The sequence below is a fragment of the Trichechus manatus genome, unplaced genomic scaffold (genome assembly GCF_000243295.1).
Source record: "Trichechus manatus latirostris isolate Lorelei unplaced genomic scaffold, TriManLat1.0 scaffold00220, whole genome shotgun sequence".
In the NCBI taxonomy this organism is placed as follows: Eukaryota; Metazoa; Chordata; class Mammalia; order Sirenia; family Trichechidae; genus Trichechus; species Trichechus manatus.
Window position 1 is genome coordinate 3203522 of NW_004444156.1, and position 17637 is coordinate 3221158.

Consider the following 17637-nt stretch of genomic DNA (forward strand, 5'->3'; position numbering starts at 1 on the left):
AGACACCTCAGCTAGAACTGTGTGGGAGACACAGCTAGATCTTAGAGGGGGGTTTCAGCCCCGGTGAGAGCAGAGGTGATGCTAAAACATCGTGAAAGTCTACTTGGCTGTAACCAAACTGAGACAGTAAAAGGATTATAAATTAACCAGCTGCATGTTTTGACAAGTAACACTTCAGAAACTCTCATATCCTGGACATCTGTATCTCATGTGTTACATGTCCAGAATTGTCCAGTACTGCCATTCTGTATTCACCAGCTGCTCCTTGGAAACCCTATGGGGTAATTCTATTCTCTTACAGGGTTGCTATGAGTCACAACTGACTCTATAGCAACGGGTTTTTTCAGCCATTTTGTTGCTGAGACCAGCAAAGATGCAGAAAATATCTTGATGATCGGAGGACACTATGACTCTCTTGCTGATGAGAGCTCTTCTAAACCACGCACACACCTGTCCACCAGGTGCCTCCTGGAGAGGAGTGGGAGCCCCAGAAATCTGAGAGATTAGTATTTAAGTCAAAGGAATTGAACATTTACCCACATTGACTATTCAAACTCTTGCATGAATTAAATTTACCGTATTAGATTAAATATTAGTTTTATTTCTCATTAATCAAAAGCCTGAGGCTTATGAGCTAGTTCGGTTCATTTATAGAAATAAATCGGCTACATTTTCCTTATGAGTAAATTTGTAGCCCTGGAAGAGTTAATATTTTGAATCCTAAGTCAGAAGTTGTGTATTATCTAGAATTGTACAAATGAGGGGAGTAGGCATGGGCCTGCCGGACTCCCTTCTGCCTCATCTCCTTTGCTTAAAACACCAGGGGCCTAAGAATGCATGCATGCAATTGATATTTTTAAAATACGTGCATTTATGTAAATATGGGTGTTTTAATGCATGTAGGAGCAAGAAATAGAAGACAAATTTAGAGAGTGAAAGCTACTTTATTGAGTGGTAGGATTACGGGTGCTATTTTAGTTTCAAATCACGAAAGTATTGAGGTACAGGGAACTTGGGGATCCTGCAGTTCCTGGCTTTACATTGGAGATAAAAATAAATGTGCCGTGAGGTGTTAAGTGAATTTTCCAATGTCGTTTCTGTAATTGTTAGAAAAAGATGATGATTACATTCCAGTGTCATTTCAGGCTCTTGAGGTTTGGTTACCATACTCTTCTCTTTGCCTAAAGAACTCATTACTTTTAGACAATCTCCTCTAGTCACTTTTCAAATTCCTTCTTTTTGGTTTTAATCTACACCAAGCAAGACATGAATGCAAACAATTAATGTGTGTATCTTCTGGAGCTAAACGCAATTTATCTAATAAAATAAACTTACGGTGATTCTTCATCTTCTTATTTGATGGAATTGATCACTCTCTACTCCCTGACACACATTCATCATTTGGCTTCTACGGACCAACACTTTTTCTCCCCCTTCTACTTCATTGGTTACTCCTTCTTAATCTCATGGTTTCCCTTTACTTTTCATAAAGTAATCTCAAGATAATGGAAGATCCAGTACTCAATCTTTAGTCCTCTTCTTATCTGTATCTACACTCCTTGTCAATTGCCTAGAATCATGCCCAACACATAGTAGGCATTCAATAAATGCTCACTGAATCAATAAATGAGTGAAGGATAGTGAAACAAATAAATTTTAGACAGCAGAATTCAAAGATCATTAGTGGTAGACATGGAAAGATTTTATGGGTCATTGAAGTTCCCTCAGTGATGTCCCAATCAAAACACATAGCTAAGTAAACATCTACCCTTGCAAAGTTTGTCAGAAATATTTAAGAAGGTTGATATTTTATCATTTTTCTGCATTTTCACAGAGCTGAAATCTTTTTTTTTTTTTTGAAAGATAATATTTTTGGACATTTAACTTGAAACGGTGCCCATATGTTTACCTTCCTAGGAATTAGTTATTAAGAGTGCCTTAAGCAGACTGGTTCACTAAAAAAAAAGGGAATAAGTAAGTTTGTTATTTGGCTTTCTCCACAAAGGCAGAGTGAAGCATATTTTGTCATATAAAGAGCCTAAGACAGCAGTGTGGTGTGTTTAATTGATGTCAGTATCAGAGAAATGGTATAAATGGGTAGAGAACTTGAGTTAGGGGCAAGATAAAAAAGTGAAGGAATGAATTAAAGAGAATTAAAATTTGACTGAAAATAGTTGGAACAGATAAATTCCCTACAGGTGATTACTGAAGGTTGACAGCAATAACATCCTCAGCTCACAAGCCTCACTCTGTTTAAGTTGGAGAAATTGTCATAAAGAAAATTCTGAAAAGCAATTCAATGGGGCAGTTTCTGTTCTTTCTCTCTGTGCAAACACTTAGCATCTCCAGTGTGATTTTCGTATATTGATTAATTAATCTCTAACTTACTAACTTTTTTATTAGTTGACAGACAATTAGCTGTCTGTAAATCCAGCTTAATAAAACCATATGCAGGAAGTGTTGTGAGTCAGTTTAATGATTCACATTCATTTTCAAGAAGAATGTGTTCTGGCTGAGTTGTTTCCTTATTAGAAATAGTCCTATCGGAAAGCACTTTATAGATTAACTAAGACATCATTTTTCTCCAGAAACTATAAAATGATTTTGAATATTTTCCATTTTGTGAATACCTCAAGGCTCCTAGGCTTCAATGCCCCACCCCTTAGTCTCTATTGATTCACACACACAGAGAAAGTGTGACTGAATTTTCATGACGCTAAAAAGACAAAGACATGTGCAGTCTTTACTTCAATTCTGAAAGTGAAGATGCGCCAGGAGGTGAAGGGCATGTTTATAACAACGGGAGAATTGTAGACTGAGTGTTGGGGGGGAATTGGGAGAAGAATGAAGTCACGTCCCTTAATTTATTGATTAAAAACCTGAATCTCAAGATTGTACGACAAATCCAAGGACAAGCAACTGAAATATAACAATACTAAGAAGAAAAGATACATACCTTGTTTTATACAGGACATGATATATATGTAATATATCTATAGGGTGTGTATGTGTGTGTTTGTGTGTATGTGTGTGTGTGATATTTCCTTCTGAAATAAAGAGAGATGGACAGAAAGGATAATAATCCTAGCTAGAGTGTAAGAGAGACTTGATTATACACTCCTGTTAAGAGGCTGGAATTCATCATCAGTAAATTTTGTTTTAATACTTAAGGAAGGAATTCAGTTTCTTTTTGTGTAAAATATCTACACAGATTATCCCTGAAATGGTGTACACAGATAGTAGTCAGGAGAAGTGATGGATGTTTTTTCAATTCCCTAACTCACTTTGCATCTTTTTTCAATTATCCAAATTTACTGATCCAAATCCTAAATCAGGGATTCCAAACTGAAGAACCATTAATGTAGAAGTTGGTAATCAAAGACAAATCTTCAAAAAATTTAAAAACCTAAAAGAAATCATATATTTTGCCAAGCAGTATGAAATACCATGGGACTTCTCATCTTCAAAAAAACGAAAACAAAACAGTTGCCATCAAGTCAATTCTGACTCATAGCAATTCCTTTTGTGTCAGAGTAGAATTGTGCTCCATAGAGTTTACACTGGCTGATTTTTTAGAAGTGGATTACCAGGACTTTCTTCTGAGGCATCTCCAGATGGACTTGAACCTCTAATCTTTCAGTTAGCAACCGGGCAGTGCATTAACAATGTGTACCATCTAGGGACTCCCATCTTCAAATAGATTATTAAGGGAGATTACTAAATATGTCTTTTATGAATCTATTTTCCATTCCAAGTTTAGTAATCTCTATGTATATACATTATATTTGTAAAGTGTGTTTTAAATTTTAAAAAAAATAAACTGTGAAACCCTCCACTGATAAAACAATTGAATTGTTGTATATTATTTTAAAAAGTGTGTATGTCTACACAAATTATTTTATTATATACACAAATATACATACACTCTCACACACATGCCCTATCAATAATAAAAGATTATTGTTTAATTTCAGGAAAAAGGAACTGCAAATGTAAGACTGATTGTCCTAGTACATCAACAGCAGGCACTGTTCGTTGATTTTTTTTTTTTTTGTCCTTATCATTTATTTTCTCTATGTTTCATATTCAAAGTGGGTTTTTTTCTCTAAATTAAAAGGATGTTTATAAAATACACAGTTATTCTGATTTTTAGATGCCAGTTACTTCTAGGTGGTTTGAGTTCAACCTTTAAAGAAGAGTTGAGATTCTAAGAGGTTATTTTGAGAATTGATGACTTGAACATTTTATTAAATAGAGGTAGAATTGAAACGGAACTAAAAGGGGTTGGAGGTAGGAGAAAATTAAATTTAACAATAGAGGTAGAGTGTACTTATGCTTGGTTTCATGTTACCTTTCTCATTAGGTAGATGTGTGACCTTGGGCAAAAAACTTAACCTCTCTGAGTGTCATGGATTGAATTGTGTTCCTGCTCAGAGAAGCTCCTAGTCCAGGGGAAGATTGATGAGAAGGACCTTCCTCCAGAGCTGACAGAGAGAAAAAACCTTCCCCTGGAGCTGACACACTGAATTTGGACTTCTAGCTTACTAGACTGTGAGAAAATAAATTTCTCTTTGTTAAAGCCATCCACTTGTGATATTTCTGTTATAGCAGCACTAGATGACTGAGTGGGGTGCTGCTCTAACAGATACCTAAAATGTGGAAGCAGTTTTGAAACTGTGAATAGATAGAGGACTCAGAAGGAAGTGAGGAGAACTGTTAACACAGAAGACAGTGCAGATGGTGAGAAGCAGCAGCAGAGAACCGGCAGCAGCAGAGCCAGGAGACCAGCACCAGACAGTGCTGGAGCTGACCCACAGAGGGAGAGAGCTAAGTGCCTTTTCGCAGGAGGCTTCCTGGCGGAGTAGGCTGCCTCCAGGCACTTATCGGTGGAGCTAGGCTTGCTGACTTATGGAGCAAGAGAGCTGAATGCCTTCTGGCTGAAGTTTACTGAAGAGTAGGGTGCCTCCAGGCACTTACTGGTAGAGCTACAGAGCTTTGAACACTTGCCCCAGTAGGGCAGACATGAGCTTGAGGCCCGAGGGGCCAAGAGGACAAGGAACCAGGAAGCAGAAGCTGAAGAGACAAGGAACACAGGAAGCTGAGCTGCCTCAGTCTCAAAGGGTATGGTCATGACCTCTGGGTCTTCAAAGGGTGGAGCCGAGGCCTCTGGTGTTTCTAAGGGTGGAGTCACCACTCAGATGGATTAGGAGAATGGTGTGCCTAAAGCTGAGGGAGCTAGCTGCTGTTCCAGTGGGCCTGGAAGGTGGAACTGAAGCCCAGGGCTGAGGGGCCTCTACTCAGAATCTGGGGAGTGTGGCCAATAATTGGAGTCTGGAGGGCAGGGTTGTTGTATAAATGGTCTCAGAAGACAGAGGATTATTTTCAAGCCTTGAGGGCTAATGTAATGTGTTCTGCTAACTTGCTTGGTGCCTGTTATCCCTTCTTTCCCTCCAGTTTCTCCCATTTGTAATGGAAATGTCTAACTTGTGCCTGTTCTGCCATTGTACCTTTGGAAGCAGATAGTTTGTATTCTAGATTTTACAGATGAAGAGGAATTTTTAGATTTTTGAACTTGGAGTTGATTTAAGACTTTTGCTATGATATGATGGGGTGAATATGTTTTACATGTGGCGAGGACATGAATTTTTGGGAGCCAAAGGGTGGAGTGTCATAGATTGAACTGTGTCCCCCAAAAATATGTGTATCAATTCGGTAGGCCGTGATTTCCAGTATTGTGTGATTGTCCACCATTCTGCCATCTGATGTGATTTTCCTATGTGTTGTAAATCCTAATCTCTGCCTGTGGTTAATGAGGCAAGATTAGATTATGTTAAGAAGGATTAGGGTGGGATGTAACACCTTTGCTCAGGTCCCATCCCTGATCCAATGTAAGGGGAGTTTTCCCGGGGTGTGGCCTGCACCACCTTTTATCTTACAAGAGATAAAAAGAGAGGGAAGTGGGCAGAGAGGGGCGACCTCATACCACCAAAAAAGCAGCACCAAGAGCAGAGCCCATCCTTTAGACCCAGGATTCCTGCACAGAGAAGCTCCTAGTCCAGGGGAAGGTTGATGAGAAGGACCTTCCTCCAGAGCCAACAGAGAGAAAAAGCCTTCCCCCAGAGCTGACACCCTGAATTTAGACTTTTAGCCTACTATACTGTGAGAAAATAAATTTGTCTTTGTTAAAGCCATCCACTTGTGGTATTTCTGTTATAGCAGCACTAGGTAACTGAGACACTGAGCTTCAGTTTCCTTTTCATACAAAGAGGGGCTACCACCAGTTGGGTTCCCTGGGAAGCTGACTCTGAGATGGAGATTAGCATGCAGCCTGTTTATTATTTAATGTCCTTGGGATCAACCCCTGTGGAAGGGAAAGAAAAGAAGCAGGATTGTCAGCGCGTGAAGCCAGGCTGTGACGTAGTCCTAATGAAATTAAATGTAGTCCTAATGAAATTAATTTTTTTCGTACTAGAGGGCTTACTTTTTTTTTCTGTGAATTGAAATACATTCCTAGTGGGATGTTAAGAAAGTAAAATGTTGTTTGATATTAGGATACAGCTCATAGATTTATAATTTAATAATTGGCTTTACTCTAGTAGGAGCAATATCTATGCCAAGAACAACTTTTAAGTGAAAGCTGTTATTTTTTTAATAATATACGTATATTCATTTGTATATTAAAAATAGGAAGTAAAACCTAAGGGAAAAATACCATTCACAACACCAGCCTAAACATCAGATAATTAAAAATAAAGATAAGAAACCGCAGTGCCCATGTTTTAAAAAAAAGATGAACTAGAAAGATATATCATACTCCTGGACTGAAAATCTGGAAGCTGTTATTTTAACCTTTATTATATGCCACCATTTTTTCAAAACAGAAAAATAACGAGCCTTTTTAATTGGAAGAATGTTTTAATTAAAATTAATCTTAGAAAATATTCAATTGACATGTTGTCAAGATTATTTTAAAATAATAATGATTATTATTAAAAGTGTCTATTTTCCTATAAATGACTTCAATGTCTGTTAAAAATTAAAATAAGCTTATTTCTAAAACAATTTACACAGAAATCTCAAATTGAATTATGAAACATCAGATTATGTATCTTCTTTCCACTGGTGTTGTATTCCTAGAGATTAGAATCCTCAGTTAGGATTTGAATAATTGAGATTGGTGATATAGCCAGTTCTATGGGCTGTGCAGCCAAAACATGTAAAGCCAAATCAAACCAAATTAAAACCAAGCACAAAAAAAGCCAATGCTTGATTTTATTAATAGAAATTCACTAAAAAATTGAAAATTTTAGCCAAAGAATTTGCTTAGCCCTATAGTATTTTTTTTTTAACTGAGCAATGTGAAGAAATCCAATCAGTCCAAGTTACCAGCCTGTCCTCAATGTGGGGCAGTTAAATTGTCTTTCTCAGCAATGTTTTCTTTTGGATTTATTTATTCTGAATTCAAAACAGATAATAACTTGGGCACATACACAGACAAATAGATAAAAAATAAAATAAAATAAAAACGAATTAAATCCAGGTTGCCTGGCAATGGATGGAATTATTAGCTTCTGTTCCCATCTGGCATATATATTTATTCATTCTTTAATTAAATCATACAAAATATGAATGAATCACAGTATGAAGTTTTTATTATTTTCTTTATTATGCTTTAGGTGAAATTTTACAGAGCAAATTAGTTTCTCATTAAACAATTAATACACAAACTGTTTTGTGACATTGGTTACCAACCTGCAATATGTCAACACTCTCCCCTTCTCAACCCTGGGTTCCTCATTTCCATTCGTCCAGTTTTCCTGTTCCTGCCTTCTCGTCTTTGCTTTTTGGCTGCTGTGTCCATTTAGTCTCATATACATGGTTGAACTATGAAGCACATTCCGCACATGTGTTATTGTTTCTTTTATAAGCTTGTCTAATCTTTGGCTAAAGGGTGAACTTCAGGAGTGACTTCAGTACTGAGTTAAAAGGATAGCTGGAGGCCATGCTCAAGGAGTTTCTCCAGTCTCTGTCAGACCAGTAAGACTGGTCTTTTTTGTGAGTTTAAACTTTGTTCTACATTTTTCTCCTCCTCTGTCTGGGACTCTCTATTGTGATCCCTGTCAGAGAAGTCTGTGGTGGTAGCCGGGCACCATCTAGTTGTGCTGGACTCAGTCTGGTAGAGGTTTTGGTAGCTGTGGTCCATTAGTCTTTGAGCTAATCTTTCCCTTATGTCTTTGGTTTTCTTCATTCTTCTTTGCTCCAGATGAGGTGGGACCAATAGATGTATCTTTGATGGCTGTTCACAAGCTTTTAAGACCCCAGATGCTACTCACCAAAATAGGATGTAGAACACTTTCTTCATAAGCTGTGTTATGCCAATTGAACTAGATGTCCCCTGACACCATGGCCCCCAGCCCTCAGCCCAGTAACTCGGTCCCTCAGGGAGTTTGGATGTGTCTATAAAGCTTCTATGACTTTGCCTTGGTAAAGTTGTGCTGACTTCTCCAGTATTGTGAATTGTCTTACCCTTCACCAAAGTTACCACTTATCTATTACCTGGTTAGATTTTTACTGTCCCCACCCCTCCCCTCCCTAGTAACCATCAAAGATTCTTTGTGTAAACCTTTTCGTGAGTTTTTATAATGGTGGTCTCATACAGCATTCGTCCTTTTGTGATTGACTTATTTCACTCAGCATAATGCCCTCCAATTTAATCCACGTGGTGAGAAGTTTCCCATATTCATCATAAAAAATTCATTAATTCTAGTTACCTATTTATTTGGTTGGCGCCCTGGTGGCGCAGTGGTTAAGAGCTCAGGCTGCTAACCAAAAAGTCAGCAGTTTGAATCGACCAGCTGCTTCTTGGAAACCCTACGGAACAGTTCTACTCTGTTTTAAGTGTCACTGTGAGTTGGAATTGACTTGACAGCAATGGGTTTGGTTTGGTTTTTGGTATGAGGTTCATACAATCGGCTGTGAACAGTTGCCCACTTTCTACTTCTGCAGATTGGGAAGGACAGGAGTTATGTAATTGGAAGCCAGGCATGAAGATAGATTAGTCACTAGATAGAGGCTGACTGAGTGGCTGAATCGCCACTTGGACCAGAGCTGCTCGCTTGTCAGGAGCACCTAGTCTGGTCTTTAAGTGATCCTGACATGGTGGTCACCGTATGCTTTTAGCCAGCTAGTACGAGAAAGAGATGGGCTCAGTAAATAATTGGCTGGTTAGCACAGAGAAATAAAAATCAGTAGAAAGAAATTCCAGAAATTTGGTGTTTCTTGCATTTCTCAGAGTTAGAATGGGAATCATTTATTCTAAGCAGTATGAGCTGAGACTTAAAGAGGCTTCGATGACAAAGGCCCCTTAAGATTCAGCCCTGCAGTCAGTATCTTGCCAGGCTTATTATCTGTGATGATCTCAAGTCACTGACTTAACTTGTGAAAAATAGAGACATAAGGCAGTGTAAATATGCAAAGAAATAACTCACATTTGATAGATATATCTAAGAAAGAAGTTTGGGTCTGGCTATTTAGTACATGGAACTGAGTGGAATCAAGCAGATCAGGATGATTCTAATCTTTTTAGGGATTTGTATTTCTAAAGATATCACAAACCCAAATTAAAAAAAAAAAAAAGACAAGTCAAGCTGTAAAAATATCCTTAATCTCTAAATCAGCCAAATTGGGGCTATGAAAGATATACCCACAAGGCACCACCTCAGATACAGCCATGGAGGATAGAGGACAAGGAAGAACCCCTCAGAGTTAGGTACCAGGAGCCTCTGAACCAATGATCTAGGAACTCATGGAGGCAGTTGGTACTGGAGTAGTTCATCGAAAAGGAGGAAAGAGTAGGCAGAGAATTTTTACGTGTGAGGCATTGGAGCTCTGAGGACATAGGCAACAATCTCAATCTAGTCTCTTCCCCTTGGTTCTTTCTGTCTTCTTTTAAGTACCACTCTTCCACTTTTATCTCCACTAAAGGAACTTCCATTTTTTTCTTCTTCTTTCAAAGGCCATGGAATCTTTTCACAATGTCACCTCCTATGTACAACATTCTATTTACCGACGGCTTGTATCATACCAGCAATTGTGAAGGTGACTCAGGACTGGACAACGTTTACTTCTGTTGTGGATGGGGTTTCCACGAGTCAGAGCTGTCTGCACAGCAGTGAACAACGACAACAAGGCGAATTGTGAAATTCTATGCAACCACGCAAAGTTATGTTCTTGACATATAAAGGAAAGTTTTGAGAATTTAGAAACTCTTGTTTTGTCATACACCTATGCACACACAGTGGCGTAGTGGTTAAGAGCTATGGCTGCTAACCAAAAGGTCAGCAGTTTGAATCGACCAGGCACTCCTTGGAAACTCTATTGGGCAGTTCTACTCGGTCCTATAGGGTCACTATGAGTCAGAATCAACTCGATGGCAGGGGGTTTGGTTGGTTTGGGTTATACACACACTCCTACAAACACACAAAATGCTGACTCTTAAAACATTTTCCCCAACTATCAAAGTGGTTAAGCATTTGGTGCTAACCAAAAGGTTGGCAGTTTGAATCTGCCAGCCGCTCCCTGGAAACCCTATGGGGCAGTTCTACTCTGTCCTATAGGGTCACTATGAGTTGAAATGGACTCGACAGCAACGGCTTTGGTTTTTTTGTGTGAGCTTCCAGATTATCTTTTGGTAGTTAAGCATTGAACACTGACTATTTTGTTGCACTCCTGAATGCCTTTGTTCAATAGGATTACAGGCACATTCAAGAATATGCGTAAGACAAAAGATAATTATATTGTTAAAAATATTATTCTTATGACAATGCTAATATGTGGAGTGTTTCCAAGAAATACTAATTGAATGGAAATAATTACACATCATTTAGTCAGTACAGGAATATAAAGTAGAAAATCTAATTCTAATTTGAAGTAGTTTTCCTTTGTGGTAAGTTTACAGGCAGCACTGAGGATCGTGGGCTGGTACTTGGGATTCTGTAGGATTAAATTCAAATTCTAAATTTCTATCTGCTAGCTCTTCAGACAGTCAGAGAGCAAGAATCTTATACTTTTTGATTCTCTGTTTCCTCATTTCTAAAATGCTCATAATAATACTTAATTACAGTGTGTTTGTAGTTAATAAATGAGAAAATATGCTTCTTTCCTTTCGCATCGCTGCGCGCTTAGTACGAGAGAAGTTAGCATGTTCCAACCTGTTTCGCGGTTCCAAAAAATGGAATTAGAAACAGAATATTCTAACTGTAATATTTTAATCTTTTAAATCACTTGGTATATGCAGTTGTGTGTATATATATGTAAACCTAAAACCCATTGCTGTTGAGTCAGTTCCGACTCATAGCGACCCTACAGGACAGAGTAGAACTGCCCCATAGGGTTTCCAAGGCTGTAAATCTTTATGGAAGCAGACTGTCACATCTTTCTTCCATGGAGAGGCTGGTGGGTTCAAACCACTGACCTTTTGGTTAGCAGCTGAGTGTTTAACCATTGAGTCACCAGGGCTCCTTTATATATATGTGTATGTATACACACACACACACATATATACATATTAAAAAAAAAAAAACACCAAAAAAACCCAAACCCATTGCCGTTGAGTCCATTCTGACTCATAGTGACCCTATAGGACACAGTAGAACTACCCCATAGGGTTTCCAGGGAGCGGCTGGTGGATTGAAGCTGCCAACCTTTGGTTAGCAGCCATAGCTCTTAACCACTGCATCACCAGGGCTCCCATATATACATATAGAGAGAGAGAGGGAGAGAGAGAGAAAGCCTTAACCATTTGTACTACCCCAAAGCTCCTATATACGTACATACGTATATACGTATATTTATAATCATCTTAAGTAGCTTTTTATTTTTTGAGAACAGAGCTGGTGTGCTATTTACGTTTGTTTGTTCCTGCTCCCAACCTCAGTTTCTAGTACAGAGCCTTGAATTTAGTTCGTATTCAGTAAATGATATCATATGGAAGTTACTGTCAAACTTTAATAAACTTAGAGTTTTCTGTCTTAGTTTTTGAAAATAACATGACATACGTCTATTTTTTTTTTAATAGTGCAAAGCAGTTTGAATTTCGGAATGCCGTACCTGAACCAAGTTCATAAGGGTGTCTCTGAAGTGTCCTGAGGTCTCTGAGTAAATGTCTCCTTGAAGGTCACTGCCGTATTCTGGGAAATAAAATGTCCATTTTAAAGGATGAGTTAGTATAGAATCACATACCAATGAGCTTTGAATAAGTTGATACTAGTTCCTGGGCTGTGAAAGGAAAGCTTAGGAAATAGAGTCTATATGTTGCCATTTCTTTGTCTTTTGCTACCTTCTGTCAAATATAGCAATAAACAGTCACCAGTGAGACCTGATACCTACTAGTAACATAGGCAGAGGTCTTAAAAATATTATCTACTTTTTTCCAAAATTGAAAACCAGCATTGAGAGGCATTTCATATTCTTTAATTCTCTAAATTAAGAATCATGCATTTCGTTTCCCATAGACTGCTGCCCAGACCACAGCCCTTCCAAATGCTTTGTCTCATTTTAATATTAGCAGGGAAGGCTCTTACTTCATCCCCCTTGGGTGAATCTTGTTTTTGTTCAAGTGCAATAGAGCTGTCTGGAACATTTTCTTGACATTCAATTTTACGTAATACATAATGCAATGGAACTTAAGGCATTAAACTTTTTTGAAATGAAAATAGTCAAGATAGTCTACTTTTCAAAAGTGCAAAAAGATGATTCTGAGGCAGACTACAGGGACTATGAAATTCATGTAAAGTGAATTTATATTTAAATTCTATATCTATGTTTTAAAAAAATTCACTGAGCAATTGTTCTGCTTTGCTTTATTTTGTCTAGATATTTGGTCTCTCCTGGGTAAGAGATAATATGCCCCCTCAGCCAACGTGCTGGACCCTTACCTGTCTTAATGAAAATATCCACCTCTTAGACACTGGTCATTTTTCCTGGAAAATTTGGTTAATTTGATAGTCTAGGGAATTGTTTTCTTTTTAGTAGACTAATCATCAATTTTACTTAATGAGTTCATTGGTCTTGAGGAAATCATATTTAAAATATGAAAGTGCTCCATAAAAAATCCTTATAATACACACACTGGAATATTTTTGTGTGTTACTTGGAAATATAAAGTTTATATGTGTGTAAATTCCCTTACGCAAACAGTAGGCGTCTCGCATCTGGAAAATTTCTCCATTTGTTCTTGAAGCTAATATATCAATGAGACAATTCTCATCAGTGCCTACTCCCTAGAAAGACAGAGAAAGAAAAATGTAAAGGTGTTTCTATTGAGAACAAGAGTCATCTTCTGTACAATAAAGGGAAACGGCATTTTTGGTATTCCGAGAGGTTGTGCGTTTGGGATTGAGAGAGACTCAGTTTGAATTCTGCCTCTACTATTTACTCCCTGTTTGACCCTGAACACATTATACTATCCATTACTCTGTTCCTTTAATTCAAATAAGCACTATGGGAATTTATAAATAATGTGGAGAAAGACATGTTTACACATTGGTCATGACATTGAACATTTCTATTTTGCTGCTGGACTAGGACTTCTTTGGCAAGCTGAAATTTAGAACATAAGCCTCCTCAGATGTCTCAGGAACCTGCCCTTTCCTCTCCCGAGATGAAAATTTTGTACGTCTTTCCTAAACGTTTGGAATGAGTGCTTTCTATGCTCACTTACAGCCATATGCATATATTTGTCTCTGATAAGGGTTTTAAAGATAACACCTTTACTAGGAAAGCTTCAGAAATCCTTAGCATTCTAAGAAATATTGATAAATTATGTCAGTTTCATTTAAACAGCAACAAGTAACTTCATTCTTATAATTTTTAGTCACATGCTTTTGCAAGAGGTAAACATTGACGTATACAACTTTTTTTTTAAGCAATTAGTAGAAACTCACAGGAATTTTGTACAATGTCTATGCTGAGCAGCGAATAGGATGGCCACAACCCAGGTTGCCTTAATTTTTTTTCTTTCTAGACTGTGCTTTCTCACACACTGTTGGCAGACTGTGGTACTCTGGTCACTGGCAGGCATTACCCTGGAATAATTTCAACCATTCTGCAGGTGTTTAACATCAGAATTTGGGAAGAAGGAGAAGGGAAAGACCCTCTTTCTCCCCGTCCCTTGACAACAAAATCTGTAACAAATCTGCAGTCAGTTTATTTCCCAGAAATGACAATTCTGTAAGAAAGAACAATTCTAAGCCTTCAAAAGTAAAACTCTGATACATTGGAGCAATAGATTTTCTAAAGGACTAACTTAAGGTCATAAAAATAAACAAAGAGGGAATCTCTATTTTGTCTCTGATTCAGGGTTCTGTTTTTACTTTATGAGCCAAATGTTTACAAATAGTTTGAAGAGATTCACCTGATTTATAACTTTCCCCTTAATATTACCAATAAATATTGAGAAGAGGCCACCTGAATGACTATGTCTTCTTGCCTTTTGGTAGCTTAGCAAGTAGCTAGCTCAGTATATCTGAGTTTGTACCACAGATGAGCAGACTCATGACAGATCCTGGGCTCTGGAGGCTCCTCCCTCTGTCTTTCTAACACAGCCACCTCTCCTGACCACAGTGTGTTCACTGTAAAATTGTTGCTCAGATATCTCATCCCCCTCTCCCAATTCTGTAAGTCTGTGGAGACTCACAGAGCAGGTCTCCTGTACTGAATTATCTGTCTGAGTCTGTTACAGGTGTGTGTTTAGGTGAGGGCACTACCTTCATGGCATGCCAGAGTTCATGAGCATCGTAAGATGGTGGTGGGTACATAAGGCCAACCATAACATCTTTGAAATGATCTGAAAGTGTCTCCTTCAGGTCACCAATCAGGTCCTATGGGTGGAAAAGTAAAACATTTTATTAAATCAGTTACCACATTTACAAGAGAAATGGGATAGTTGCAGAAAATCCTCCAGTAACAGTTCTTTTCCCTACCGTTTCACACAGTAACAAGTCTGGTTTCAAGTCATGTGCATGTAAGTGGATCTCCCCAGATTATAGACTTCATGGAGCCATGGTGGCCCAGTGGTTAAGAGCTCAGCTACGAACCAAATGTCAGCAGTTCGAATCCACCAGCCGCTCCTTGGAAATCCTATGGGGCAGTTCTACTCTGTCCTAGAGGATCACTATGAGTCGGAATTGACTCGACGGCAACAAGTTTGTTTTCTTTTTGGTTTTATAGATTTCATAGTTTGAAAATGACTGACTTAATGATAGTCTTTTCTTAATCCTTATCCCCAACCCTTCTTATGATTTCATTATGAAAATGAATAAAGTTGAAACCTAAGTACATTCTCTCTTGTGCAAAATTAGTAAACATTATTTCTTTAAAAAAGTATTTTATTTTATCACTGTAACAGTCTCTTAACTGAAAATCTCTGTTTGTATTACCGTAAAGAACATACTTAAATGGATTTAGTTAAGTAATCTTAGAACTTTCTTCAAATAGCACATTAATATACTTATTTAAAATATTGAAAGTTAAACATGAAAGAAAAAGACAAGCATACCGGATTTTTTTCTTAAAATACAGTACAAAGACATAAAACTGATGATTTTAATTTTTTTACTTTTAATTTTTTTCTAGTACAGGGTACAATTAAAAAAATACATAGAAATTATTTTCTGTAGAATTACAAACATATCTTTAAATATAAAGATAATAAAAATAAACACAAAAATAAAGATGTTTAAGATATATTAAAGAAACTTAAAAAATTTACAATATCTTGCTAAAATATATACAGATTTTTCAGAATGACATTTAAAAATATGCAATATTTTAGTTTTAGTTTTAAGGTGGTTCAATGACGGAATTCAAGTATAAGATGCAAGGTGCCATAAGCACTGTTAGCACAAAAACAAAGTAATCTTAATTTTTTTTAGTATAAAAGCATTCATTATTAGGTGATAATTAATAAAAGAGAGGCTATTGAATATGTGCTTGGGTCAATGCAGTTCACTTAATGAGCAATTGCTAAGTGTCCAGAGTTGTCCCAGGTACTTGGAGTATACATAAGAAGCATATAATTTCCCCCTTTCATGGAGCTTGTATTCTATTTAATTCCCTCATTATTCACCATTGTATATTCTGAGTTCCTTAACAATAAGTTGTAAGGTTCTTTTATGAGCCAAGCACTCTTGTAGGTGCTGGGGCTACAGCAATGAATAAAACAGATATAAACATATGATCTTGTGGAGCTTGTATTCTCACCTACACAGAAGAAGTGCGATAAATATCTGTTGAGTGAAAGATTGCTGTTATTCAACAGTTACTTATTGAATGCAACGGTAAGGGTGGAGAAAGATAACACAGAGTCTCTGTTTTCAAAGAGACTCACCTTCCATATACCCAGAGACTACATAAGTAATGTTAGCTAGTATATTTTCTAAGTCTTTTAATATAATTTTTCCACATTAAAAGATCCTAAAGGTAGTACATTTGAATGATGGTGTTGGCAAACAATACTGAATATACCATGGACTGCCAGAAGAACAAACAAATCTGTCTTGGAAGAAGTACAGCCAGAATGCTCCTTAGAAACAAGGATGGCAAGACTTCATCTTGCTTACTTTGGACATGTCATCAGGAGGGACCAGTCCCTGGAGAAGGATATCTTGCTTGGTAAAGTAGAAAACCAAAAACCAAACCCATTGGTGTACAGTTGATTCCAACTCATAGCGACCCTATAGAGGGTCCGAAAAAGAGTAAGACCCTCAACGAGATGGATTGACAGAGTGGCTGCAAGAACGTTCAAACATAGATTCTGTCAAGCCTCTCCTGACCTCTGGCTAACTTGACGTCTAAAAGATGATCTTGATCTGATTTTTTGGGTTTCAAACTTACGTCCTCTTGTGTGTCTTGACAATCTTCCTCCAAACTTCAACTTTGACCTTAGGATCGTTCTCTTCTAGATTTGGAAGTAGAGGGCGTGGCATGCTATCTATGCTGTTCTGATGGGGCTTTCTTTGATTTATCAGTCTTGCTACTTCACCTTCTCCCATGATGAAATCTTGCTAGCTCACTTTCTCCATGACCACCTACAGCTTCTTCCCAACAGTGCGCATCTTGTACCATTGGAGTGGGGCATGGTTGAAAAATTTCCTTCAGTATGGCTTGTGATGTGCCCATTTGTGAATCTGAGGAAAATTATTAAGCACCCAACTTATGTTGAAATAGATATAGCTGAAACAAAATAATAATTACTGGATAAAGCCTCCTGTTCCAGCATTTCCAAAAATAAAATGTAAAACATTTTTGAAATATATTGTTACTAAGCTAGGATGTAAAAAAAAAAAAAAAAAAATTGAGAACGTAGCTTAAATAAAAAATAACTAGATTCCTGAAGAGGCCATCCATAAAAGGTACTGAATTCTCTTAAGATCCATTTGCCAACTACTAAATCACAACAGGGATATAAATTAACTCATTAATGCATTTTGATACTGACAACATGCCTGGAGAAACAGATTAACAATAGGAGTTAAGATCAATTAAAACTATCCCTTTTGGTGAGTAGCGTCTGGGGTCTTAAAAGCCTGTGAGCGGCCATCTAAGATACTCCACTGGTCTCACCCCTTCGGGAGCAAG

At 37.6% G+C, this 17637-nt stretch overlaps 1 protein-coding gene across 1 annotated transcript in view; it reads right to left on the bottom strand.

Moving 5' to 3' along the window:
* Positions 1-17637, bottom strand: part of ANXA10 (annexin A10) — a 66068-nt gene that overhangs the window by 10601 nt on the left and 37830 nt on the right. The window contains exons 3-5 of the mRNA XM_004388883.1: positions 14766-14879; positions 13190-13280; positions 12109-12188 (exon numbers count right to left, since the gene is read on the bottom strand). Coding sequence (XP_004388940.1) covers positions 12109-12188; positions 13190-13280; positions 14766-14879 — 285 coding nt within the window. The remainder of the gene's footprint in view (positions 1-12108; positions 12189-13189; positions 13281-14765; positions 14880-17637) is intronic.